We start from the raw sequence: 27,208 nt of genomic DNA, 5'->3' as shown, positions 1-27,208 counted from the left end.
GTGAGGTTTTAGCCCTGTTATCTGAACTATGATCCAAACATTTTGTTGTACAACTTTTTACACAGTGGAGTGTTATTTTTTAACATTTAGAATTTAATCCAGTAAATTAAAGCATATATTTGACTGGATTCACTAATGTTAAACATATAAAAAGAGGCAATAAAATTACTTCATGATGTGTAGCTTTATATTTTTATGTATTAAATTTTGAATTAAACAAATTTTATCCTTGTTTATTCATAGTGTGATGAATTTTATAAAACGTCAGAGATCTCTTTTGTAAATCACTGACAGTGGTGTAGCATTTCCTCACTTACCTAAATTTACAATTCCAAAGTGCACATAACCTCCAATCTTAAACAACTGAATAAATTCCTTACCTGAATACCTGTAGAATTTTTTATGTGGGCCTATTTTTGTGTCTTTAAGATTGGGTTTTCCTCTAGTTACTTAGAGAACAATTTGGAAATTCTAACTTTTTTTGTGTAGTGCTGATATTGCACAGACCTTCACACTCAAAAAGATGCATGTCTGTGCTTGGCTTCAGGTGTGTGAGTTGTATAATTGAGGTGCACTGCATGCATTAACTTTGTTAAGCATGTGCTTGAATCTTCATAAGGTTGGGGCTTTAAGAATCATTTGACATGTTTTGGTAGCATAAAATACAAGCTAGATTTGCTATTCTTAGCAGAAAATATATAGATCTCTGAAAGTTACTTGTGGTTTAATATTCCACATTTTTCCATCATTACAGTGCTACGGGACAGTAATCCTCACACATATATACCAATGGAGCTTCCAAATGCAAGCAGAATGTTCCAGCTCTGATTTTGGCTTCCTTCCACAATGTGCCAGTGATAATTTTATACAAAATTATCCTCTCCTCTCCTCTCCTCTCCTCTCCTCTCCTCTCCTCTCCTCTCCTCTCCTCTCCTCTCCTCTCCTCTCCTCTCCTCTCCTCTCCTCTCCTCTCACTATTCATATCCCTTTCACAAGTACTCTGTGACTGGGAACTGGTTATGGGGCTACTGGTGACCATGATGCCTCAGATTCAAAAGTAACATAGCCCCAGCTGACTACATATAAGTAGAGTTTGCTTGTTGAGAACCATACATGAATTTAAGGGCTTACAACTGCCACTGATCTTACATTGATGGTGTTTGTTATTTGTCTCAATACAGATTATGGATTTGAAATTCCAGATTTATTTGTGGTAGGTTATGCCTTAGACTACAATGAGCACTTCAGAGATTTAAACGTAAGTTTCTTTTAAAAAATAGTTTAAAAAGTCACTGATCTACTTTTTCCATATTTATTCTTATAAATATCACACAATTTTTCTCCTTCTTGGGGCCCTGTGGAGGTGTGTCTTTGACGTGGTTGGGATTTGGGATCCTTTCAGTGAGTGCAGAACCCCCTGAAAAAACTCAATCCAAAGGAGTTCTTGCTCAGCACTGTGAACAGTTCCCTCCCCCTAAGAGTTCCCTAAATTTCCATCTTTTGTGAGCCTAAGGTTTCTCAGGTCCACCATTGCCACTATGTGCAGAGACAGCAGCAAAAGTGAAACACAGGCACAGGTCAGATGGGTTGTCTGAATACTATGTTTCCTGTCCCTTTTCTCAGAGAATTGAGGATGGAAAAAAGGTGCAAACCTTTCCTTTGCTTCTTGTGGTACTCCCAGGGGTGTACATCATAGCTGGGAATTCCAAGTGGGAAAACTTGCTGCAGCTAGAAAGTGAAATCACAATTCACTTCCAGATGTCTGGAAAGGAAAGAGTAATCGTAAGATCACTAGGTTGGCCAAGCCTAAGTATTTCTGAACAATTAATTAATAATGCACTCAACCGTACTTTTGCAATCTGTTCTGTTTTTTTCAGCACATATGTGTTATCAATGATCATGGCAAAACAAAATACAGAGTCTGAAGCAGTAACATCAACACCTGAATATTTCTGTGAAGCAGAAATTTGACTACACTCCCTCAAGCATCTCCCAGAAAAGTGACTCAACTAGCTTGTATGTCTTTCAACTCAGTATAATAAGGGGTTTACTCTAGAGATGCTAATGAATATTTACAGAAGTGAGGCCTTATCTAAAATGGGAAGCATAGGACTTTTACAGTTACTACCTTTATTAAGTATTAAAATTACCACCTGAGATGCCTTTTGACTAATAACTTGTCTGCCTCAGGTCTCATTGTGAACACATCTTTTCTTTGCTCAGTTCTTCATTCCACCTATTGCAATTGCAATTATTTCACCTACTTCGCTGTGTTGCACAAGATAGTTCAAAAGTGCCATTCTGTGCATGAAGATTATTTTACAAGATTTTACTGAATTCATCATGCCTTGAGTCTTGGTCAGATATGCTGCTGCGAAATTGAAAGCATTATTTTGACTTAATTCCACAATTCAAAAGTTTCAGTGGAAGTTCTGTGTTGTGCTGCAGTTCATTACCAACTCTTCAAAACAAAGATTTAGCTCTCAGAATGTGCTGAATTAGAATGCGGGTCAAAATGAACCTTTGCAAGACACTGTTGATCCAAAATTGGAAGATATCATGGTTCTGGTATGTCATGTAGCCATAGATCTGACCTGTTTAATGTGCTGAATTTTAATCAAGACAAAACAATGCCAGGCAGGTTTGAATTTCTGCGTGGTATCCCTTTCTTCTGTAGGACACAAACATGTATAAAAATGAACAGTGTTTTCCTGAGCTTATTTTCTTAACTGAACCTCATTAAGCACAAAAGTTTAATGTTAGTCAGACAATTATTTGATTATGATTTGATTTTTGTAATGTGTCTAAGTAGAGACTTTTTGTAACCATCTGCCATCTTCAAGAATACAGGTGTGACTGGAGTCTTGTATAGAAAAAAATACACAGGACAACACAGAAGACCAGTTAATGCATGAGTGTTGTAGACTCTAGACTCCTTCCTTTATAGATCATATTTGAAGAAGTTTGTGAATTTTATGTACTGTATTAGCTGTGAAAAGTTTAATCCTGTATTAAGTATGTGTTCGTAACAACTTCCCGAGGGAAACCAATGCAAAGTAAGTAGCTGTGTATCAGTAGCTTTGCTCTGAACTGTGAGAGGCAGATTGTTACTAGCTGCAGATACCTATCAACTAATAAAGAAACATTGAAAATACTTATTTCATTGCACAGTTGTTTGTTTTCCTGCTTCAGCATATTTTTCAGATCCCATAAAAGCTTTTAAAAAATATGCATTTACCTGGTAATCTAAACATACCATACATATGTATTCTGTAGTTGATAAGATGTTGTTATTTGGATAAAATCCATGCATGATGTTAAGGGAATGAAAAAGGTCAAAGAATTATGGTGATTGCTAGAGAAATGTCTTACCTCATCTCTACTCCTTTAACCTGTATTTCAAAAGAATCCTATTGAAAAGCTTTCCCTCTGAGTAAATTTCTTCTGTTTTAGAGAATAATGCATACCCTTACAGACCCTAGAAGAAGCTGCTGAAGAATTTAATCCCTTTTTGTTTGATGAGAGTGGTAAAGTTTTTCTTAATGATTCTGACTGCTGTTAGTAGTAATGACACATTGCATAGACTGACATGCTTAGACTTAGGCTTAGTCCAAGATATTCATTAGGTTATATCTTTTTTTTCCTCTCTTCTTAAAAAATTACAGTCCAATTCACGTTGGACGATTCACTATTATCAGCTTTCAGAAACAACAATAAAAATTTAGTGAGTAAGTTTGTATAAAATTAGTGTGAAAATATGAAGAACTGTATATACAAATAATTTAGATGGTGTTAAAATTGTTTAATTGGAAGACTCAGATTATTAAAATCTACATGCTTAAAAGAAAAGACCAGATTTCTATATATTATGAGAACTGGAATGTTTCTACAAATTCCATTTCCCCCTGTCATCATATTTTTAACATTGTGAAAAAGGACCATACAGATTTCATCAGTGAATCTGCATGTGGAATTATTCTGTGAATAAAGGGGGTGTTCTCTTCTAATGTCATATTGAATTTTGTACCTATATGTATCTGAGCATCTCCAGGTATCTCAGCTGTCATCCACATTACTCTTTGCTTGAAGCACTTCCACCTGAAAAATCAGCTTTTAATTACTTCAACAATCACACTCTGAAAATCATTAGTGTAACTAAGGGAACAGGTAATCATGCATACATGAGTGATTAATATTTGGATTATTGGGTATTCTTTGGTGTGCTCAGAGAATTTATTGTCTTGTGTTTGGTAATATTGTTGATTCCACTCCTTTAACTAAAAGGCCACTAAGCATTTTTTCTTTTGTGGTTGCACGCTATGACCCACAAAGCTTTGTTTGGGTTTTTTAATCAGTTCAGCAACATGTGTTACATAAGAGGAGAAGATGTTCTCTAAAATCTATTCTTTTCCTTGGACATTGTGTTTATGGGCAGGCTTCCATTTTTATCTCAATTTTTCTTCTTGTGCACTTAACACCAGCATCTTTTCCCCACCTGTTGAATACAAATTAGCATGGACAGTAATTTTGTTTAAAGTGACGTAAATACTTATCAGCCATCAGGTTTTAGATTTTATTCATTTATGTCTGATTCCAAAGTATCCATAAGTGATTTTCTGGAGAGAAGCTCAAACTAGGAAGAATAATTCCTGCACCTTGGTCAACTGAATATAAATTAGGATTTAATGTTGGAAACCATAGATACTGTCTGAATATCTAGTAATTTCTGCCTAACAAATAGAATTTAAATAGTCTCAAAGGTCTGTAATTAAGATATTTTTTTCAGTTGAATCAGCTGCTTTACTCTTCTAGTTAGAGCTGAACAGAGTAGGAAACTGTTTGATTGATTGATTGCTATTCATGTTATATTTCTTCACCATGTTATATTAATCCTCGAAGTGTTATTAATAAATTTGTATAATATAAAATTCCAACATTTCCCCTCAAAATACAATACTAACTGCATGTGATATTCACCTTCAGAACACTTTCTGATACATGAAAATGTGAAATCATCACAGTTTACACACTGTGTTTATGCACAGTTTTGTATATTAAAATGCTTAACTTTGAGATGTACTCAGGTCATGAGTCACCACTATTGATCTATGGTAAGAATAAGATTTATCTAAATACAAATATTTGCAATTCTAAATTTTAATATTTCTTTATACTGAAGAAGATAAAGGCTGAATCAGCTTCTCTGCATATCTTGCATTTTGATTTTCTCAGATAGCAGTGAAAACCCCTATTGTAATCAAATGTGTTACACATGCAAACTGTAATTAATTCTAGCTAGCTTGAAAACTTTAATTTTCAGTTTCAGTTAAAAATGAGTCTCAAAAGAAAAACATTACCAGGTTGCATAACAAGAGACAGAAGGATTCCTTACCCTTTTGTAAAACCATCATATCTGAGGATGCTGTTTCCTTCTTTTACCTTTTAAATATTTTCCAAAACCTCTCATAGTCTAATTATAAAGATCTGAGATGAATGCAGTATCTCAGTGTACTGCGAAAGGTATCCTAAATTATTATTCTCCTTAAATTGGATGGAGAAATGTAGATACATAAATTAATGTAGGTGTGTGTTACCTCAGTTCAGTCTTCCAAAAGTTAGCTCTGGCTGTACCCTCCACATGACTAAGGTGGCTGAGTCAGCCTCCTCCTGTGCTTGTCTCAAATGTCCCCGTTTCAAACCTTGTAGGTGAGAGAAGCAGGGCGTCGGCTGCTTTAGCCATCCTTTCAAAACATTGAAAACACAGAGGAGAGAAAATAGAAGCTTGTATCCTAATTTCATACACTTTTCACAGTTACTTTTTTAATGCCACATGCCTTCCTTTGGGAAGGCAGCCTTGTAGAGATATCCCAGTACCTGGCTGAAAGGTTTGTACCACTAGGGAATGACTGCTGTGCTTGCCAGGGATATTCAAAGTAGTGACAGCACCACAGCAACACTTGGACAGCTAGAAAAGTTTGGTCACAAGCCATAAACTATACTGTGGGATTATTTTGTAGTGTTAAAAGGATAATTGCAAAGAAACAGCAATATTATGCACTTATAAATGGTTAGAAGGGAAAGACACCCCAAATAAGGAAGGCAATACAGACAGACTGAGGAAAGGTTGTCCTTTATTTTGCAGAAAACACACAAAAATTTTTGGAAGGGAAAAAAGGAGACATTAGTCCTGGGTGAGGCTCTGTAAGCCCTTTGAAGGCTGTCAGCTGTAGTTTGGATGCTTGTGCTGTTACGCAGAACTGGCTGACCCTGCCTTCCTTTCTGTCAATAAACCAGTGCTTGGTTTCTTTGTACCTTCACATGGACACATGTGTATCCACAGCTGAACTTTTCACTGCTGCCAGCAGTTGTTTTGGAACACCAAGGGGTTTCCAAATGCAGAAATTTAGACTCAATTAGTTAAATACTTGCTGTCAGGCCTCGTTCCTTCTGCTGCTGCATGGAGCAATGAGCTACTGACAAACTGTTGGAGTCTGCAGTACAGCGATTTATGTCTAATACTAAGTTTTGGATACTGTTCAGAGGATGACCTTTAGTTTGTTTCAGGAGTGGCATGAAAGTTTTCCTCTGTTTTTCCACGGCAGAAAGAGACAGAAATTACTTGTAGTACTGTAGTTCTAGAAGTCTGTCTTCAACCTGCATGATTGGGCCTCTGATAAAGGTAAGAAAGTGTTGTTTCTAATCATGACACAAAATTTCAATAAATAACTCATTACTGCCTGTGTTCAAAAATACATAGTTCCTACTGTTAGTTGAGCTTTGTACATTTATCAGTGCTGTTAAGTCATGAGGTTACACAAGGGACAGCTATTGCTGGAAGACATATGTTATGCCTTCATAGCTATTGAATTTGCATAGAAAAACATTGGAATTTAGCTAAGATGTTTTAGAAGCAATGCCAGAAAAAAGTTATCTTGAAGTGCCTTTTCTCAGCAATCTTCCATTTTCCTAAATTTCTACAAGTATTAATCTCTTTTTCTTCAGATTTCTTATCTCCAGTTACACATTGGTTTTATACTGTATTCCATCACAATGTCTTTTAAGCAAGTCCTTACCAGTCCTGTAGTTTTTAAGGACATTCATAAATGCATGTTATTTACCAGGAAACTTCAGCCCTTTTTCTGAAACATTCAAGAGCAGATTTTCAAAGGTGCTTATGCATCCAAGAAAATTTTATGGGATTTCACCTGCTTGGATAGGTGCCTAGCTGCATCCTTCAGTGACCATGTACCTTTGAAAATATGTTTCCTGCCTAATCTGGATAGACTGTGAACATATGCAGTAGCATAACTTGGAATGAAAGCAGGAGGATATCACAACAAAAAGAGGCAAGCACAATCATGTCATTCTTTCACGTGGGCATGAATATCTCTTTGTCTTTCTGAATCGTGGAAGTGTTTAATTGATTTATTTGGGTTTTCATGAGAATTATTGTAGTAGTGTTTCTGCTCTTTCTTGGGAAATTTGGAATGCAGTGAGAGTGCTCAAAATTTAGCTTTTGGAAATAATAACTCAGCATAAACATTAGCACAGAGAGACAGAAAACAGATCAGCTACAAAGGAATATTCAACAACAGTGGCAGAAGAGACAAGGAGAATAAAAAATGAAGTGTCATTAAAAAACCTTAAGCCATAGAGTATTGATTGGAATGGATCCACCAGTGGGTGTACAGGCAAGATATTAAAATTGGTTAAATATGACCTGCTGAATGAGTGTGGAGGTGGGAGCTTTCTTCTGAGAGCCAGTTTGGTCCTGGGCCCATTTGTGCCATATGGGAAGGAAAACCATAATAAACTGAAATTGTTTATCTTCCTTCAGAAGCATTTCAGATAATAACATGATGCTATTAACTGTGTTCAAGCTTTGAACTACAAACACCCAACTGAAGCTTCCAGTACTATTTTGCCTAAGCTGTAGACAAGACAGTCTCAGCCCTGTAATGTCAATCTCAATCTTTCTGTTTTAAATTTAATCAAGTACTAGACACCAATGTTACTCCATCTGTATAGATTCCAGTGTTGTTTCTCACAGCCTCTCTGTCCTATTTTCTGAGATTTTAAGATCTTTCCATCTCAAGCTTTACCCCTATTCCTTACAACTTAATTTATCCCAATTCCTCTTAGCCTATTAACCAATTTACAAGCTTAGCAAATGCTGGGAGAGAGGTGAAGAATGATCTGCAGACAGACACTGCTGAGTTTGCAATTCTAAGAGAAAATAAAACCCACAAAGTGCTGAGATACTCTGTGGGGTGGCAGTCATTGGTCTTTTATGGGAGATTTTAAGAAAAGTAGCAAATATTTAACTTTAGGGGGGAAAAAAATCTTTGCTTTGTATCCAGAAGCGTCAGAGTGGAGGTGACTGACTTGAAAGGCATGGAGGGAGAATTTTGTGACACCACCACTGTCCAGTGTGGTTTTGTTTGCTGCCAGAGCTTGGGCAGTGGCTGGGGCTGGAGGAGCAATCCAGCCTCTGCGACACAAATCAGCACAACAAACATCCTCCTTGGCTGCAGCTTTTCTAGCTCCAGTACTCAGACAAACACAGAATAGGGTTTATCCCGGTCAGTTCTGGCACACTGTTGATTCTGTCTGGCTTCAGCCATATCTCACAGCAGTCTAGCCAAAATATGCCTCAAAGTATTTTAATATTTTCCCCACACAAGTCACAAGCTGGAGTCCAAAGCTAGCAAGTGTTTTCCTGATTATGGTCCGCTTATTTATAGAAAAAGAGTCAAACATAAAAACACATTTCCCATGCAGAAGGGAAGAAGGAAATCAAGGGACATCATGGCACTGCCCCAGGCTGATCTGAAGTCTTTGGCTGGGAACAGATTTACCATGGTTATTTTCCATCCCCTAAACTGTGTTTAGACTGTCTCAATTTCAGCAGTCTCTGAGACATGTAAATTATTTTATGCAGAAGGACAACAGTATTTTGTGAAGCCAAAATAGGTAGTGAAAACTGTATGTAAAGCTGCTTAGGAAGGAGTGCATGCTGTGTTTGAATGGCACACTCACCTCACACATACAAGCCCCGTTCCTACAGAGGAACACAGACCAAGAAACCATCATTGCTCATGCACCCCAAGTTAAGCCCCTACAGAGTCTGAACAAGATTGTACCAACAGATTTTTGTTAGTATAGGTGTACACATGAACATACTATCATTTTCAATATGGATGTTATTCCAAACATCCTTTTTGAGTCCTTTCGCCTTCTTTAATATAGTGACATCAGCCTAAAATTAGGAATGGTGGTACTATTGTTAACTACAAGAATGTAAATTTTGGGCACAAAATTTCATACATCACGAAATGTGATGGGAAAGCAGCCATGCAGTTTGAAGTAAGGATCACCACACGTTCATCCACCAATGTTTTCTTGAAGTCTCTGCTGTTGAGGTAAATCTTCGTTACCTAAGGAGACAAAGGCACATAGTAACTCTTCTCAGCTATTATTAGGCAGACTTTCCAAATTCATAATAATTTACATGGCCCATTTCTAGTAAAGCAAAAAGAGTAGACTATAAACTCTTGTTTATGAATCATAACAATCATCACAGAGCACAGCTGCTTTATTCTCCTTTGTAGTTCACCTGCCCATGAATTCCAAGGCTTTCTTCCTTAAGGCTCTTCAAGACCAACCTGGCCTGCCTAAAGCCACAGTTTCATCCACAGGCATTATCCTGACAGAGCAGCCAGAACCTTTGTGCCTTCCACTTTAATTTGCTAAGAGAAACCCCTTCCCAGCTAAAGCACTAAACTATGTAAAATTATTATCAGTTATGTAGCGCATGAGAGGCCACAAAGTACTGGGTATCAGCACAGCCTATGGGGTAACAGGCTTGGGTTGAACTGGGATGGGGATAGTGGCATTTTACCCTGCCATTCTTGGAAAGGCTGGGCTGGGAGGATGAGGACAACCACAGTCTTTGGTTTATGCAGCAGCCAGAGCAACTCATCAGAAGCACAGTGCTCCCTCAGGGCTCTGAGCCTCTCATGGCAGCTCCCAGTGTCAAGTCCAGCACCCTGCTGAGATCTCCTGGTATTTTCCAAGCTCAGGTCCTAGTGTTAGAGCAGATGGGATCACCATTTAAAACTGTAAAGGTGTAGGAGTTAGCTTTTCACCAAGAACAAGCTCCAAATAAAAAACGTCATCATGCTACCTTTATAAACATCCCTGCCCTTCTCCTGAGGGTTTGTGCTGCTCTCCCTGGCTGCTGTTGCTACCTTGGTTCAGCTTCTTTCCAGAACCAGTTTTTCTCACCCGCCACTGACTCTCGCTCTTGCCTGAGACTGCTTCATAAATGTGTTTTACAGCTCAAAATTACCCACTCCCTCCCAGCCTGTGGCTACAACTGAAATAATAGGGTGAGTAAGAAAAAGTTATTTTGAAAATCATGAAAGTAGGTGATTTCCATGTTTAGGTTTAATCACAATTATAGTGCCAAGATATGTGAAACCCCAAGGCCTGGCTGATGTTCTCTGCTGTTGTTGAAATAAGCTGCTGCCTTTACCCCTTCAGACAGTTTTGATATATAAGGATATGTAGTGTCCTAGTAGGTAATACTGGAGTTACTGTAAAAATGGAGAGCTAACAGATAAAGATCTGCCAACTTGTAGATAATTATTTAAGAATTTAGAGTTTGGAGAGATTTTGGCTTTTTAAAAAATCTTCCTCTTCCCTGACACACTTTGCAAGAGTCCCTCATTTTCAAGAGTCTTCTAATTAGTCATTCCAGGAAAAAAAAATGCATTTATCATTTGTTCTTTTGTCTATATGTTGACCTAAGTTGAAAAATCTTGGGAAGTTGCCATCACTCTTCTGAGTTAATTCATATCAAATTTGCTCTAAAAGTTAGTTTTAAAATAGGAAGTTAAAAATTCAGGTGTCACTAGCTGCATTAATTACTTCCTGAAAGACAAAAATAAATCTTATTTATGTATAATGTTCTTATAATAATAGTTGTTAGTAGAAACATGGACATAGAAAAACAGCTCAAAGTAAAAATCAGTTTTTTCTATCCCTGTTTTCATAAAGTCTCAGCTAAAAGGTATTTTTCTATTTCCCATATTCTCAGTATTTTTCCAGAATTCTACCAGAACCTCTGTGTTCAATATTATAGGTCAGCAAATTTTAGTCACACGATTCCTGCCTCATTGCATATCAAGCGTGCTTCATTAGCTCTACTTTACTGACCTTAGAAATTCCAGTTAAGGGAATCCTCACAAGTCTGGTTTTAACTCGGGATTCTCATTTTTATACTTCCAACAAGTATATTTCAAAGGTGGCAATGCAGATTGCTCATCCAAATTGACTTTCTTGTTGCCCTCCCTCGTGCTTTCCACAGCAGGTCAACGCTCCTTATTTCTCCCGATACATCTTGCCTATGTTCTCAATGGATCACATTAAAGTTCTGAATTATCTCAGCAACTACGGAATTGTTTCCTCTTGCTCCTGTGACATTTTATGGCACAATAAGGCAGCCTTGAAGTGAGAACAACTGGCTTTAGAAGAATATCCTTCATCATTTCAGCCCTTCCGGCCGTGACAATAGCATAGAATATATGCTGGGCCTCATCTGAGTTCCTGTCGCAGATTTCTGTGGCAATGCCAGAGATTTCTGATGTGCTTTTCCCAGTGCACTGCAATCAGTGGCTATCTCTGCAACCCCAGGTTTGCTTTCTGGACTGGGCAGGCACCTGCACAAACTTTACAGGCTGCCGAGACCCCCACCTTGCTCCCACCCTTGGGACTGGTTCTACACAGAGGCACAGCGCAATGCTGGACCACAATCCGATGTCCTGGCCTCTCCTGCTAGTTTTAATTATTTGCAACACCTGGAGAAACTTCTAGAAGCCCTGCTTCTGGATTTAGTCTGTTTCTCCTGTGCACAAGCTTGCTCCTCTTTGTCTTTATATATCTGTCAGTCTTTTCAAAAATAAGAACTTTTTTCCTGACAAAGCCACATTCTTGGCACATTCTTTCAGCATTCCTTTGAACATCCAGTCAGCAAACAACATCACAAACACTTGCCTGCCCCCTCATTGTTTCCTGACCCTGACTTATGAGAGGTCAGTGTGATAGATGTTTAAACTAACCGCAGGCTCAGTTTATGCCAGGCCATTCCATCTAAGCTTTCATGTCATATTAATAACAATTCTTTTAGATTCCATTGCAATTAAAATCAAAAGCAACAGCTGTATGCTTTCAGCTCCCACCCAAATATCAGGTATTGCTGAAGGCCAGATTCCACCCCTCTTCTCCTTTCTGGATATCATCTTCCCTTCTATATCTTTGTATTTCAGATCAGTCTTGAAAAACATGGAAGCTCATCTAATTGAGTGGATAGCCAAGTGCAGTGACATCCAAGAGAAAAGTACTGTGTTAGATAAGACGGTTACAGGTTGGCCCTTTGCAGATATGTCTGAGCTGGCTTCCACAGCACAAATTCAGGATGTGGGCAAGAACACAGATTTTCTGTTTCAAAAACTGAGAAGTTACAGGCATGTATAACCATTACTTTCAAGCTATTAGGGAGGTTGCCACAAAAAATGAAACCAAGGTTCTGCAGGGGCTGAGATGTCCCAGCTTTTCATCCCCAGCAGTGGCACTGCACATAGCAAAATGTCCCATTCAGCAGCAGCACCCCAAGGGGATGCCCCATCATAGACCTGCCAGGTGTGCTGGGGTTTAGCTAATTGGCCCCTTGCCCAACAGATCAACTGCTAGATCATACTCTGTGTGCAGCACCTTGACCTCTTCCTACTCTCTTTTTCCCCTGCTGCATTTCTTTTATTGTCTTCCTTTATCTTTTGTTGTATTTCTAGTTCTGCTTTGTCTTAATTTTGCTGGAACCAGCAGCCTTCTGCTGGACTCTCAGACTGAAGGCTCTGTTGCACTTCCTTTCTGGTCTCGCAGGACTGCTGCTGAAGCTTCTGGCAGAATTTTTTCTTGTAGCTTTTTTTTCCCCCCCAGACTCTACTGAAATAGCTGTTTGCCTTTCCGGCAAGAGATGCTGCATTACTACCAGGAGCAGGTGGTTCTCGTTTCAGAAATTCCTGTCAAGAAACTGAAGCATGTGACATCTTGTGAATCACAGATTCTTGCTGTCTGTCCTGACAGTTTCTCTTATCTTTCTGAGCTGAAGGCTGATCCTTAAAATGTACCATGCCACTACAGTCCAGCCAAATAATATCAAGACAAATGGCTTAGGTGGAGTCACTGCAAAATGCAGAATTAGAAAAGATAACTTGATGTTGGTCTAGACAAAACTTTTATATTTGTACTATTGCCTTCCAGATGAATTAAAAATTACATAGCCTTACAGCTCCTAAATCAGTTTAAAATCTCCTAACATTTTATAACCCCTGATTTATTTTCTTCAAAAAGTTCAACTTGAGATCTTTGCCATTTTGCAGCCTTTCTTTGTTCCTGCCTGACAACGAGAATGCTGGTGACCCTAGCAAGCTACCAGGCACTTCAGCTTGCTCCAGAACAACAGAAAATATACCACCTTAAAATGGGCAATCTGTCCAATGAGAAAAAAAATGCATAAGGGAAAAAAGGCAAGAGGTTATAAGAAAACTAATTTTAACATGTGTATTATAGAAGGTTACCTATGGCAAGAGTGGATATAGGGTTTAAACTTCTACAATTCAAAATCTGAATGTCTTATACATTTCAAAATGTATCTCTGAGCTCAGATGTCTCTGGCTAGGGTCAGTATATTTGGCATTATCTGAACTGAGCTAGCTGAAAGGAGATTCTGCCATCTCCAGATGAGTTCTTCCAGTTTCTATCACTAGCCATCACATAACAGCAATAACTTTACACTTAGCTCGTGAAGATATGCCAGAGAATTTTTTTCCACACCTCACTGCAGTCCAGATGGGCTGGAAGGCAATGCAGTGTCCCGGGAACAGCCATGCCTGAACCCATAGAAACTTTTTGTCCTACTTAGTATGTGAATGTCCTTGTTTTCACTGGTGTGCAAAGGACAGGAGCCTGGAGCTTGTGCGTGTGCTGTTGGAGAGGCCCCTGCTAATGTCAGTGCCATGGAGTTACAGTCATTATCCCTGATAAAAGCAATGTTCTCCTGCTGCCTCCACAGTGCATTCACGGCAAAGAGGAAATAGCGTATTTGCAGGTGCCAGGAGCAATGCTTTCCAAGGATACTTTAGTCTCTCCCACCTTAAAAAATCCTGTCCTTCATTCCAGTTGTCCATTCAGATGCTCTCTCCTCTTTGCTGAGGGTCCGCTCCTTGAGCAGCACATCATTGCTCAGAGTTTTCTTCTTCAGTTCTGACCTAATTCTTCCCTGACTCAGCTCCTGCCACCTGTGCTCCTGTGCTCAATCAGTGTAGTTGGCTCATGATGTCCATGAAGTTCAGAACTAGAGGCAAGGTGAGTCTTTCATTCTAATTTTAAACTGTCACTTTACAACCATTTTAAACTGTTATATGTAAAACTCAGGTATATTAAAGACAGAAGCTTGTGGAAGGAGAAGGAATTGTGGATGTCTCTCAGCAGCTTCCTTATAAGAAGGGCAAAGCAGGAACAGACTGTTCTATGAATGCTGCATTTTAGACTGAGCTTCCAGAAAGCCCAGTTGTCTGCTGAGGGTCCTACAAAAGCCCCTATTGACTTATTTCTAGCTAATATTACCTGATCTGTAGCTAATACTCCTCTGGTCTGTCTCCTACTTTCAAGAGATTTGCTTAGGTTAGTCTCCATGCTTCCATTTGGCTTCCAGGATTCTCTTTCTGCTTCCACATTTTTAATCTTTCTTACAAGGTGTTAAGGGATCCTTATTCTCTTTTCAGCATTTTCTGCAAATTCAAGAAATAGCTGTATTCAGTCACCTCATGTTCCCTTTCTGTACTTTGCCTCTGAAGGATCTCATCATAAATACCATTTTGGCAGCTTTCTCCATGCTTATGATTCACCAGCTTTTCTACTTCCTATTTGTCACATTCAGATATTTATGGTAATCTTTTAATGCCACTCCAACTAAACACATTTTTCTTGCAACTCTTGGGCTTCTGTGTCCTCCTATTATAGGAACCTGATTTGGTTTCTCGCATCCGTTACTCCCACCTTGTACAACTTCTGTTCCCATACTTCTGATTTGGGTAGGAAAGTGCTGATGGATTTGTGTGGGGTCACCAGTCACTGTAACCTAAAAAATATCATCAAGTCTCAGTGAGGTTTGGTGAATGGAAGTAGATCAAGTCTTGAAAAGATCTTTTAGGACTAACTTGTACTAGCCTTTACTCATATTTTTGTTTGTTTTTTCTTTTTATTTGAGAAGGTGGACAAAACATAATCAAGCCTCCCAGATTTTTCTGAGGACAACTGTATCCAACTGTGAAGGTGTAAACACAAAAGAGAGGGGCTGAGTTCTTGGCACTGACTGACAGGGAATAACTGGGAGTAATGAGATTAAACTGAACAAAGGAAAACCACTGAAGGTTGAACATCAGGAAAATATCCTGACTGTGTCTATCAGACCATGGACTAATTTCCCACGGGAAGAGGTGGAAACTCCATCTCTTGAGTCATTTAAAATTAGAACAGATAAATCACTAAAAAACAAAGGGCTGGGAACAACCCAATTGGAATTGGAAGGGGATGAACTAGACAGTTTTGAAAGATGTTTTTAGTCTCAGTTTCTCTTCCCCTGAAATTAAATAACAAGCCTTGTTTAGGGTTTACTCACGTGGGACTGACAAACCTGCAGCTGCATGTGTTCTAGTCATTGTGCCCAGGTTGAAATGCTAATGTGACTCTGTCTGATCAGTTTTCTCTGCTGTGGCCACATCACAGCTAAAGCCTGGCAGGGTGACCAGAGGACTCCTGTACAGGCCCTCCTCCTCCCCAAATCACAGGCCTGGTTGGCCTATCCCTGGATTTTTCTGCCAAAATCCTTTGTCTTCAATGGATTCCTTGTTATATCCTATAGCACATACCCTGCTGGGCTGAGCTCCCCTAGATGGCAGAGCTGAAGCAATTTACAATGCAAAATGCTTTACAGAGCCCTTCTGGAACAGGGACTGCCATAGCCAGCCCTCTAATTTCCTCAGAGCTACTGGCTGGAAACAGCTTCTCTTGCCACGGGTCACTTTTTGCTGCATGTGAGAGATGCTCCAACTCCATGTACAGTTAATGCAGTAAGGCCTTGGCCCCAAAAGGATATTGTTTCTCATAAACTATTCAAGTTTCCAGTTCTCAAAAACAGCAGGCAAAAAAAAAAGGTTTATTTATGGTTGTGTTTTTAGCAAACCCCCAGCATCCAGCCACACCAACTTCTTGAAAAAAATCAGCTATAATACAGTTGTGCAGATGCTTGGAAAAGCAACAAAGGTGATGAGGCAAATTCAGAGGAGATACACGTGACCTTCTTATGCATTTACATTTTCATGCCTTCTGTTACGCAACACGAGGCGTTATCCTGTCAGCAGCATCAGTCCACACAGCACTGCTCTTGGTCCACCCTCAGCTGTTCTTCCAGCTCACTGAACTCTACTGCAATGCTTTTTTTTTGGGTTGAAGTGCTGAGGAAACGTGAACACAAACTGGGTCACATTTTGAGGATTTCTTTTGAAATTAAACACATAACTTCAAATTTAAGGATTTGATAAAAAAAATACTTGAGTTCTGTTATCTCCAGAACTGCCTTCATTTCCTATGGTGTGCTGAAGAGGACAATATATCAGGGGCTTTTTGTGTGTGTTATTTCTTCTTCAGCTGAGCAGCTTCACTTGGGCTATTGCATTTCTCAGTTGGCAAAGGACTTTTTTTAACACTACTGTTGGATTAGCACAAGATGCCTGAGAGTTTCCCATCTTAGAGTCAGAAACAAGTTAAAAATACTGACAATGGCTGTGGTAGATCTATGAAGGGGAAAAGGGAATTCCTTGGGAAGCAAGAAGATTGATCTGAACTATTTCATGAGTCTCCCTTTGTTACCTAGCTGAAATTGTAAGTTTAGATAATAAAACACAATCCAAATCAAGAGCTGTGAGTACAAAATACCAAAAAAAAAAAAAAAAAAAAAAAAAAAATCTGAGCTTATAAACGATCAGTTCAGAATCAGGCTAACCTTCTTATCTCTGTATTTGTATAGCTTTACAGTTTGTTCCAGAAGAATTTATTTCTCATGTAAGGATTATTCTGTTTGCATCCACTCTTTTACTGATAATTTCCTTGTTATTCACTCTGTTATATTTTCCATTATTTTAGTCTCTTTTTTTTGCTGAGTTTTATAATTTCTACTTTACTCATCTTTGATTATCTCCAGCTCATTTCAAATTTGTTTTACCAATTTTGTCAATTTTTGCTTCCTCCCTGTATCTGTCTTATCTTTATAATCACTGTGTATCTTTTTTGATTTTCCACAGTGCAGCTTCTCAGTATCAAATGCTCATGTTGCAAAATTTCCCCTTGTATAAAGATCAACAGTAAGTTAGCTGGAAATCATCCATATTTCACTATATTTGGCACTGAAAAGTGCAGCTTTTAAAGAGCCTCCACCCTACAGCTGCATCACATCATTGATCCATTTAAATGCACTATTCTAGCCAAAAAGCCAGTGTTTCCCATTACAACCTGTCTCTAAGTGACATCTATGTGCTAGTTTAGGAATAGACCTTCATAACAGAACTACTTTGGAGGTAAACCAGGAAAAGATATTCTGGTTCAGTGCTGAACACTTGCATGCTTTTAACCTGAAATAAGTATGGAGCTGTGCAGTTCCATCCACTTATGTAGTGGGTAAAATATTGTGAGTGTAGCTCACTGAATACAAATTCTGCAATTATGGGCTGTGTGTATGACCATTTAGGTGACTAGAAATTGGCTCCTACATTGGAAGAGATTTCTCCACATAAAAGGAAAATTATTAAAAACTCTGAAATTCACAAGGAACATAAGGGAGGAGATCTAACATGTGACTAATATCCCAAAGGCTCTCAGGTCTTTATAATACTGATCATAACACCATAGCTTCATGAAAGGAGTAATGAGGCCTGATCTGCCCCTGGGCTAACACAGTAGTGTATGAGATGGCTTCTGAGTTAGTTTGACTTTGTTGACATAGTTATAATACTGGAAATCTTGCTAATCAAGAGGAAGGGTCTTAAAAAAAAACCAAACTGGGGCTTACAGGCCCTGTGACAGAGACACATTTTGATATAAGCCTCATAGATGACAAAAGGTTTTCTTACAACAAAGGAGGAAAACACACAGTATATTCTATAGCATATTAATTATTTCAAATATGTCTATGTTGAAATAATGATCAATATCCTGTGCAGATCTTCTTCCAGTGTGATGCTGCCTTCCTAAACTTTCCAGGAGCTGCTGGGCTGTAGGACCTGCCCCTGGCACTGCTCCGCTCCAACAGCTGTCACAGGAGAACGAGAAGATTTTATAACAGAGAGAGGGTAACTGTAATTTGGGTACTCAGGAACCATGTGGGAGGCTGTTTCTTGACTCCAAAGGCAAGTTGATAAATGAGAATATACAGTGGGAGATGCACAGGCTTCAGAACACTTTGCAGGAACTGCTACCAGGAGATCCGCGGGGGCCATACCCAGCTACTTATGTGTTCTGGCACCTTCAGAAATACTCTGGTTTCTCCTGAAGGACCATCTTGCTGCCAAATGCTTTTTGCATGTTTTCAATGGATGCCTGAGTCATAGATTCTACAGTGCTAACACTTACAAAACTAAGTTTATTTTTGATCTCCTTTCCAAAACTTCTTTCCTAATTAGTAATTGAAGTCAACAGCACCTTTGACATGCCTTCCAATAAACTGAGCCTTAAGACAGACATACAGTTAAAGCCCTGAGTTGTATTTGCTTTCTAAATTAACATCCAGGCTGGGATAAATGTGGCAGTGCGTGGATAACAAAGTTATTGTTTCACGCTGTTTGCTGGCAGCATCAGAAGAATAACTGCAGTGGTCTCAGTTGAAGTGACACACGACTGAAAAGCCTCCTGCTGTAGGGTGGCCTTCGTTCTCAATCCCAGTTCCATGAAAAGAACACGTCTCCAATCACTGTCTTGTCCAGGTGAACAAGGTAAGGACTTAATCACTCCGTCCTACAGAGTAGTTTAAAGAATATCTGTACAGAAGGTCTTTCTGTGATGCTGACATACAGATATACAATAAATTAAAAAAAAAACCCAAGCCCCCATGAGAATGTTTACTTTGAATTTAGTTTTAATGCATTTGGCACATAGCTTATACTGTTTCCTCACCTCAAGAGAGGTCACTTATATCCTGTTTCAATATTTTATTTTTCTCTGGACTTACACACAAGTCAGTAGTGAAACAGATCTTCTAATAATTTCCTGTGATAGGGCACACACTGCTCAATTTTCTATTATGATTAAATGGACCAAATGTCTACTTAAAAAAAAAATTGCATGTACTAGGTATATTGTTTCCAGGGTCATAACCATTCTTGATATAGTTTGTGACAGCCAGACTGCTAAATTTTTTTAACATGATGAATGAAACTGAACTGAAAATCTATATTTTCTTTTACAGAAGCTTTCAAAATACAAGGCCTGGCACCTTGCTCAGAGTAAAAAATTCTTCCTCACTAGAGACAAACTTCTAGTAATACAGATCCTGCAGCACAGTCACACTTGCTCTCACCCCACAAAATGGCATGACAATCTATAAAGCTAAAGAATTAGAAAATAACTAATTAACATAATTGAAATGTCTCAGTTAATATACTTGGTTAACAGCAATGTTATGTTACCAAGAGAAAAATCCCCCTACACACTTGGATGAAAGCCTTGCTGTTACCTCATGTCATATTTATTTCTTAATATAGAAATAATTAATACTTTTATGTATACAGTTGTACAGAGCAGAATTGCACAGCTGTCCCTGGCTAGCCATCAAAGGGATGTCTTTTATACACAAGAATAAATCGTTACTTTTTCTGTAATTCTCCCAATATGAGGGTGGACAAAAAGAAAGTGGGCTAATATGTCATTGCAGTTGCAGTAGTCTGGGCCTTCCCAGAAGTCACTGGAGAGAAATAAGAGCCCCGAGAGGTTAATGCAAGCCATCTTATGTGTGGTACGAACGTGCCTGGCCAGCTTCTTTGTCTTTCATTGACTATTGAGGGAGCATAGCTGATTAGCTCAGATCAAATGAATAATTTATAGATGGGTAAAATCAGGTGTCATGAATACCATCCTCAGTGTCTATTGCATTTGGAGAGCACAAGGCAAGCAGAAAATTTCCCTTGCCTCGGGATATTAAAGGGTTGTGTTATTAAGCTCCCTGTTTGCCCAGAGAGGGAGTCCTATTGCAGCCAGATTTGTAAGGATTTGCTTTCTCCTGGAATAAACAATAGTGGCTGTACAGGAACACCTGTATTTGCAACAAGAGCCCCTCATTCTTATCTTCACAATGAGCTAAACTGAAGGTAAATAAGACATTCATATTTTTGAAGGCAAGTATGTAGCATATACTTTGATAATCCATTGATGTTTTCAATATTTCAGCAGTACTCCTGCTCTCAATTGGAACCAAAAAAAGTAATTTCATTAAAAAGAAGAAGAGAGTATGAGATCCATTTAATTAAAGCTTTTCCAGCCAATACGCTAAGGAACATTTCGACTCTACAGGCATCTTATATATCAATGGAAATTGCATGAGCAGAAACTAGAAAGGCTTACAGGAAGCCAGTGTAGAATGAGCAAAGACTACAACAGACTAGACCCCAGATTACAAGGCTCTGGCATTTATCAGAGAAGAACCAATATATTTGACTACTAAGTGAACCCTGTCTGTTGAAGAGTGGCAGGTGAACCCTGACATGGTTTAAAGCACCCTGCCAGTCTGCTCTGCACCAAGTGACACATTTGACAGGGTGCAGGAGCAGGATCATTGAACAGCACAATCCCATCACTCAGAAGTACCAGTCTCCTGATAGCTGGCATCCCCTCCAGCTGGGTCAGTTGTTCCTATACCCTCTCTCAATGCAGAGCAGCATGAAAAGGAAGGGGGTGGGGCACTATTTCATTAGTCCAGCAGTCTGTGAAATAACCATTTAGCTTCAGATACAGCTAAATCTGGGAGCTGTTTGACGTAGCCGTCTTCAGGCAGCACTAACAGGGACCATCCTTTCCCAGTGATCCAAGCAATGTGCCTCACTCTCTGTTCTCAGCTCTCATCTTTGTTTTTGTAAGAACAGTATTGTCATGAGCAAGAAGAGCATAATCCTCTGAGCTGGAGTCAGAAAACACATCTTGCAAGAGGCAAAGCCAAAAGATGACTGCTGCAGTGTTTCCAAGTGGTTCACCCCCTTCGCTAAAGCAGCTAATTATTGGAAGGGACTTGAGCTCTGCACAGATGTTATTTACCTCTATTTTGAAATGCAGAAAGTTGCAGTAATCTGTTTATTTTTCTTTAACTCTTTTGTGCTTTGGAAGTATTACACAGTTCAAAGGGCAATATAACTAATTTTAAAGAAAATTATTGAGCTGCCAGTGTTGTAATAATTGTTGTTTTATAAAAGAAAACAATAAATAAGGAAAAGCAGATTAAATAAACATAGAAGTTATGAGCAGCACACAAAACAAGTTTTAGTGCATAGAGAAGTTTGACAAATGATGACTGCTGCAAATCTTCGATTTTTCCCTGGCTTTCATAAGGATTTCTCAAAAACTTAGACCATGTCTCCAGAAGAGCAGCCTGACACATTGCAAATGGAATAGAACCTGTTGCTCCCACAGCTGGTCCCACAGGGGATGAAAAGAGCAAACAGGAATCTGTATATCAAGGAGGAGGATTTTCCCTTTGAATGTCTTTTTTATATTAATCAGATCCAGTTACTTATGCTAATTACCTTCATAAATATTGTAAAATACTTGTGGCCCTCACCTCAGGTAGTCATGTAGACCTGAAAGCTAATAGTCTATCCCCACCTGATCAAAAGGAAAGAATACTCTTAATATATCAAAAATATATTATGACCCTAGACATCAGGGAAAAATGCTGTGCATTACTGTGCTCAGAGTTTGTTTTGTATTTTGCTTAGGCCCTAAGGACTGCCTTGAGAATTAAACTAACTTGGACTGCTTTCCCTTGCCTGCCTTGCAACTCTTTGGTCTAATCCTGCAAATGACCTTTGTGTGGACATACTTTGCATCCACATGGAGCCATTTGGAGTCTGGCGCATATGAAACAGCACAACACTGCAGCGAAGAGTTCAAGTATATCTAATGAGTTAAAATATTTGGCTGCTGCTTTTTTCTGGGAAAGCAGTTCTGAAATGAACATCTGAGGGTATCTCAGCAGAAGACTGAGCTGAAAATATTTTGTAAACGTGGCTTTGTTCCTTAGCTCATTAACTTTAATTTCAACTTCTCCCAGCATTATGTTATTGCTGATCAGATTTCTGGATTGATTTTTGACTAGTTTTGAAATTCTAAGTCCATTGCCAAACAGGGACAAACTGGTGGAGGATGCTGATGATTAATTTAGTCACACTAGAAACATGTTCTACTTAATGCTTTCTTCAGTCAGTTCAAAAGCATGTTTCTTCTTTCCATACTACAGTTTGCATAAGCAATCAACACAGCCCATTCAAAGAAAATTAATGAGCATTTCTATTCATTAGTTGCAATAACTTACATGGCTGGATTCTAACAATGTGTTTTTTTTTTTTTTCCGTAAAGGCAGAAGAACCACTTGGCACCTGAACCCAATCCTGGGTGTTCCTAGTTCCCACAGTTGTCCCTGTGTTGGTCCCAAAAGCTAGAGCAGAACCACTCATTAGAGAGTATCTCTAACTCCAAGCAGACAGCATCTTCTGCAGCATTTGTTTAAAGGGTTTGTAAAACACTGAAAGAGAATGAATCCTGTACCTTCTTCTTCTTGAAAGCAGCATTCAAATACAGCCCTTTCTCTGGAAGAAGAATGTAGCTTGCTCAGGAATGCATAATATTTTTGTCAGGAAGCTATAGTAAAAGTTTAGTTCTGTTTAAATTCCAAAGATATTCCTAATCCAGTCTCTTCTGGGAAATTTATAACCTACAGACATAAATACAATCCAGCTTGCCTCACAAATTTGGTTTGGATTTTGATTTGTTTGGTTTTTGTTTTTCTTTTTTTGTGGGGATCATGCTTCTCTGGATGCTGTCTCCCCATTTTCCATATCACTTTTTAAAAGCTTCAGCAGAAAGATGGGTGGTGCGAAGGCAGTGGGGACATAAACCAACCAACAACCCCCCAACCAAGCAACCAAAACAAACCCCCACCCCAATATCACTTTCAGAGCCTAGTCCCCATAAATAGTAATCAGCTTACAGGTTTAGACACCTTCTGGCCTTTGGATGACTCCTGCTGTCCTAGATAACATCTCTTGTGTCTCTTCAGTGAAAAGAGAGCTGAGCAGCAGTCGGTTGGTGTAAGTAGCAGAACATTAAGTCAGGTTTAGAAGCCAGTAAAAGCCAAGTACCTGGTTTCTACAGGGTATCTGGCAGTGAGGTTCTGATGAGCTCAAATTGAAGTATAAGCTCTTTGGACAGAGTAGGTAAAATGTGGGAGCAGCAACTGACACATTGCCTTTGGGTGGGGCACATAATTTTTGGAAGGAGGGAGAGTTTGAATGAAATCAACATATTCATGTGATATGTCTAATTTTTACTTCTGAAATTTTCCTCAATGCCTGAAAGCTGTCTTGATCCAGCCCAGTTCTAGAGGCAGATCTGTTATATGGCAGAGCTCAGGAGAAAGCTGCCACACTTCATCTATGTAAAGGGAAGCAGTGGATAGTCAGAAAAAATACAAGATGGGTAGCCTGAACTTTGGAGATGGCTGTTAGCACCTCTGTGCTACTAAAACAAGGCTTTGCTAATCAGCGGATCAAGCTGCTGATTATGTGATAAAGCAAGGAGAGAGCGACAATGCTGTTGTCAATTCCTCACCAGCTATTTCCACCTAAATTGTCAGTTCAGTAGTTAAATGAAACATTTTACAAACTAAGGCTGATTTATTACCTTCCAGTCAGAAGCACAGAACCAAACACAGAGCTGTTATTTCAGCATAAGAGCTAAGGTGACTCAAATCATCATTTCACTTTTCTCTCTCATTCAGACACTTAAACCTTTGCTGTCATGGCCAGTTTTAGATAGGTTGGATATTTATTGTGTTGAACTCTTTTAAACTGTGTGTGTGTGGGAGGGGAGGGTTTCTGAGGGAAAATGCTGCACATGTAATAGTCCCTGCTGGCTTTCTAAAACAAGTTAACATTGTTTGACCTAATGTGAATAAACCCTCAGCAGAACTGAGGCCGATGACTTTATCTGTTAGATTCTGGCTCCTCTAATTTAAAACAAATGAAAGAATGTAGATAGTTTAAGTGAATGCAGAAAAGACTGGAGTGATTTTTTCCCCTCGACCTTTAAAAATTAGGAAACCCTTTGAAAACAGGCACAGCATCTTCAGAAACATTGTCACTGTTGTTATTCCACAGTGACAGTTTCCAACAGCAAAGCATGAAAAACATATTTTACTCTGCTCACGGTTTCAGAGTGTGTCAGTAGATTTTCCTTGCTAGGAACACAAGTTAAAAGTCTTAAGTAAGTTCTGCTGGGCTCCTCCTAACCATAATCTCGCTTGCTCAAATTTTATACTGCAACCCATTCTCCTGGGCTCACTGAATTATACTTGAAATTGTTTTTGTCCCTGGCTGGATGATAGTAAATTCCTGCAGGCTTGAACAACTTTGTATTCCTTTACAGAGTACCAAGTTTGTGGTCTGAGCTAAAATACTAATGCTGCAAACCCACCAAAATGTATCCAGCTCCAGATTCAGAATAGCAGGGTTGATTATGTGAACTGCAAAGGCTTACTGCTGTAAAAGCTGTGCCTTGGTGTACATTGGTAGCCTCACACAAACACCTCTGGGTCCAGCTCAGGAAGACTGGCAATGGATCAGGGATGCTGGCCAGGAGGAACAGTCATCTTGCTGTCCACTCCTGGCTTCTCTTTGTGCTTCGGACATTGTTACTCTCTCCACATCAGGAGTGGCGTCCTGACAGACACAGATCTCCCTTTACACTGCAGCTTTGTTATCTGAAAAGACTACACTGAGGAGCAGAAGACACATAATCTGAGACATTGGTTTTCATAGCACAGGGAGCTGGTTCCCAAAAGTGGACAAATGCCAGAAGCCAAATGGCTCCTTTCTCCTTACAGTGCAACAGGATAAGAACTAGACGTCCAGACTTCTACCCAGGCTGCAATGTTACTCTGTTGGCATCCCCAGGCAGTGATTTTCCCTGAGAGTATTCTTGCAGAATACTGTATGCACTTAAAATGGTGTTACTTTTAGGAGGTATTGCCTAACACCCTGTGACTGATGGAGATGGCTGGCTGAAGCTTCAGGATGTCAAAACCCTCTCTTGCTATGGAGGACCCAGTAGTAGGCCTTGCTGCAATTCTCTCTGGCAGTTCTAAGCACTTTAAAAGCATCTGTATCCAGGGCCAAGTGAGGAAGGTGTGATCTGTGAAGAGAAGACTGAAATTAAAGAAAGGAAACACATTTGTAAGGGTTCAGTGTAAAAGGGGAGCATGGCAGCAATGGCATTTATTTTTGTTGCCTGAATATTGATGATAGGAACATCTATAGAACGAAAGGGGAATATTGTGGTATGGTTACCAAGAAAACAGCCATCACTACTGATGTCTAAGATGAATACCGTACTAGTGCTGGACAGGAAACAGATGCCTGTATCATGACTGAATCACAGGAATTTCAATGCAGAAATCTGTAAAGTAAATGCAGTTGCAGGCAATGGTCACATTACTGTGTAGCTATAGTAATGATTTCATGGCTTTTACATATTTAGGAGGCACTGACTATTATCTGCATTATCTTGGAAATACCAGTGAATGAAAAATGTATGTGTAATCCAATCCTCAAATCCTCATGATGGGAAGAACCTACTGAATCATTCTCAGGCACCTGTCAGCATCTTTGGGGAGCAGGGACGCTGTTAGGTTGATGCCAGTGATGAAAAGCCTATAGCCAGGAACACTGTGGTGCTTGCAAACACTTCCTTGGAGGCAGTAGTATTTCTTATGTTCAAAACAACATAACAGAGGTGTCCAGGTTCAGCCTGAACCTCTCAAAGCAGGCCCTGATCATGCGATTGAAGCCACTGGCAACTATAGCAGAAACTTCAATCAGAATCATTACCTCAGGAGCTCCTACAAGTGACAATTTCTGAGGGCAAGCATTAGTACAAACATCTCCTTGCCTGAGGCTTATGTCCGCTCACTCACTCCTCTTTTCATCCCTAAACTCAGGCCCTGTTAAACTTGGACCTTTTCCTATTTAACTTTTTAGACTTCTCAGGAGAGAAGTCCTTATCCCAGCACAAAATACCCACAATTTACTGCTATCTCCCACAGCCGCCTATCTAATCTATTTTACTCAGGTACTCAACACTAATCTAATCTAAAGAGTCCTGTAAAAAACCTGCTCTCACTTTAAGTTCTTTTTCTCTCCACTCCTGTTGTTGTCTAACCCAAAGGCCAGGCATTTGGCTGGGCCTTGTCAGTGCCTGTGGCACCTCATGTCTGACATATCAAGGTGGGCTGCAGGTGGTGAGAAATGAGAGAGCCTTCAAGATGGCAAGGTCAACAGAACAGCTTAGCAAATGAATTGCTTCACCTGAGTGCAGGTTTACAGGTCTACACACTTGTGCATGTGGGAGAAAGGCATGCCCCTGTGCCCTGCCAGAGGCAGGTGCTATGCACCATCTGGAAAGGAGGCAGCTACCAAAACCATATTTAGTGTAATGAAATTCAGTCCTCCAGTCTACCTGGCCAAGTGAATTTTGATGTCCCCAAATAGCCTCTAGAATATCTATATTCTCAAAACATCAACACATTCAGTCAGCAAATGATGGTTTAAGAAGACAGAGCCCAATAATTGTGCCTCCACTGACCCAGCATAATGGGCACCTTAGCCCCCAGACTGCAGGACGGACTTAACTCTGGGCAATTTGAATTAGCTGCTAGACTTTGCACTGGAGTGTCTGAGATGTTCTCAAAGATGTCTGCAGCAGCTCTCCTGTGGGGATGATACTCTTTAGCAAGGAGTGATAATAAACAGTAGGAGAGTGCTAACACTTTAAGCTG

At 39.4% G+C, this 27,208-nt stretch overlaps 1 protein-coding gene and 2 long non-coding RNA genes across 10 annotated transcripts in view; 1 reads left to right on the top strand and 2 right to left on the bottom strand.

Annotated features, from left to right (window-relative positions):
- PRTFDC1 (phosphoribosyl transferase domain containing 1) overlaps positions 1-2,183 on the top strand; it is a 45,644-nt gene extending 43,461 nt beyond the window's left edge. For all 7 annotated transcript variants that reach the window (XR_010993520.1, XM_068171685.1, XM_068171663.1 and 4 more), the window contains 2 exons: positions 1,182-1,258; positions 1,878-2,183. Coding sequence is in view for 6 of the 7 variants with exons in the window: in XM_068171685.1 (XP_068027786.1) it covers positions 1,182-1,258; positions 1,878-1,925 (125 nt within the window). In the remaining variant the exon portion in view is untranslated. The remainder of the gene's footprint in view (positions 1-1,181; positions 1,259-1,877) is intronic.
- The window catches only part of LOC137461888 (uncharacterized), a 39,551-nt gene that overhangs the window by 10,312 nt on the left and 2,031 nt on the right, over positions 1-27,208 (bottom strand). For both annotated transcript variants that reach the window (XR_010993526.1, XR_010993523.1), the window contains exons 3-4: positions 4,028-4,098; positions 1,653-1,762 (exon numbers count right to left, since the gene is read on the bottom strand). This is a non-coding gene — a long non-coding RNA (uncharacterized lncRNA). The remainder of the gene's footprint in view (positions 1-1,652; positions 1,763-4,027; positions 4,099-27,208) is intronic.
- On the bottom strand, positions 18,738-20,918 carry LOC137461895 (uncharacterized). The gene is made up of 2 exons (XR_010993529.1): positions 19,607-20,918; positions 18,738-19,128 (listed from the first exon to the last, which is right to left on the bottom strand). It is a non-coding gene; the product is annotated as an uncharacterized lncRNA (long non-coding RNA).

Source organism: Anomalospiza imberbis, chromosome 1 (assembly GCF_031753505.1).
Source record: "Anomalospiza imberbis isolate Cuckoo-Finch-1a 21T00152 chromosome 1, ASM3175350v1, whole genome shotgun sequence".
In the NCBI taxonomy this organism is placed as follows: Eukaryota; Metazoa; Chordata; class Aves; order Passeriformes; family Viduidae; genus Anomalospiza; species Anomalospiza imberbis.
Note: the sequence above shows the minus strand (reverse complement) of the source record. Positions and strands in the feature narration are given on the sequence as shown.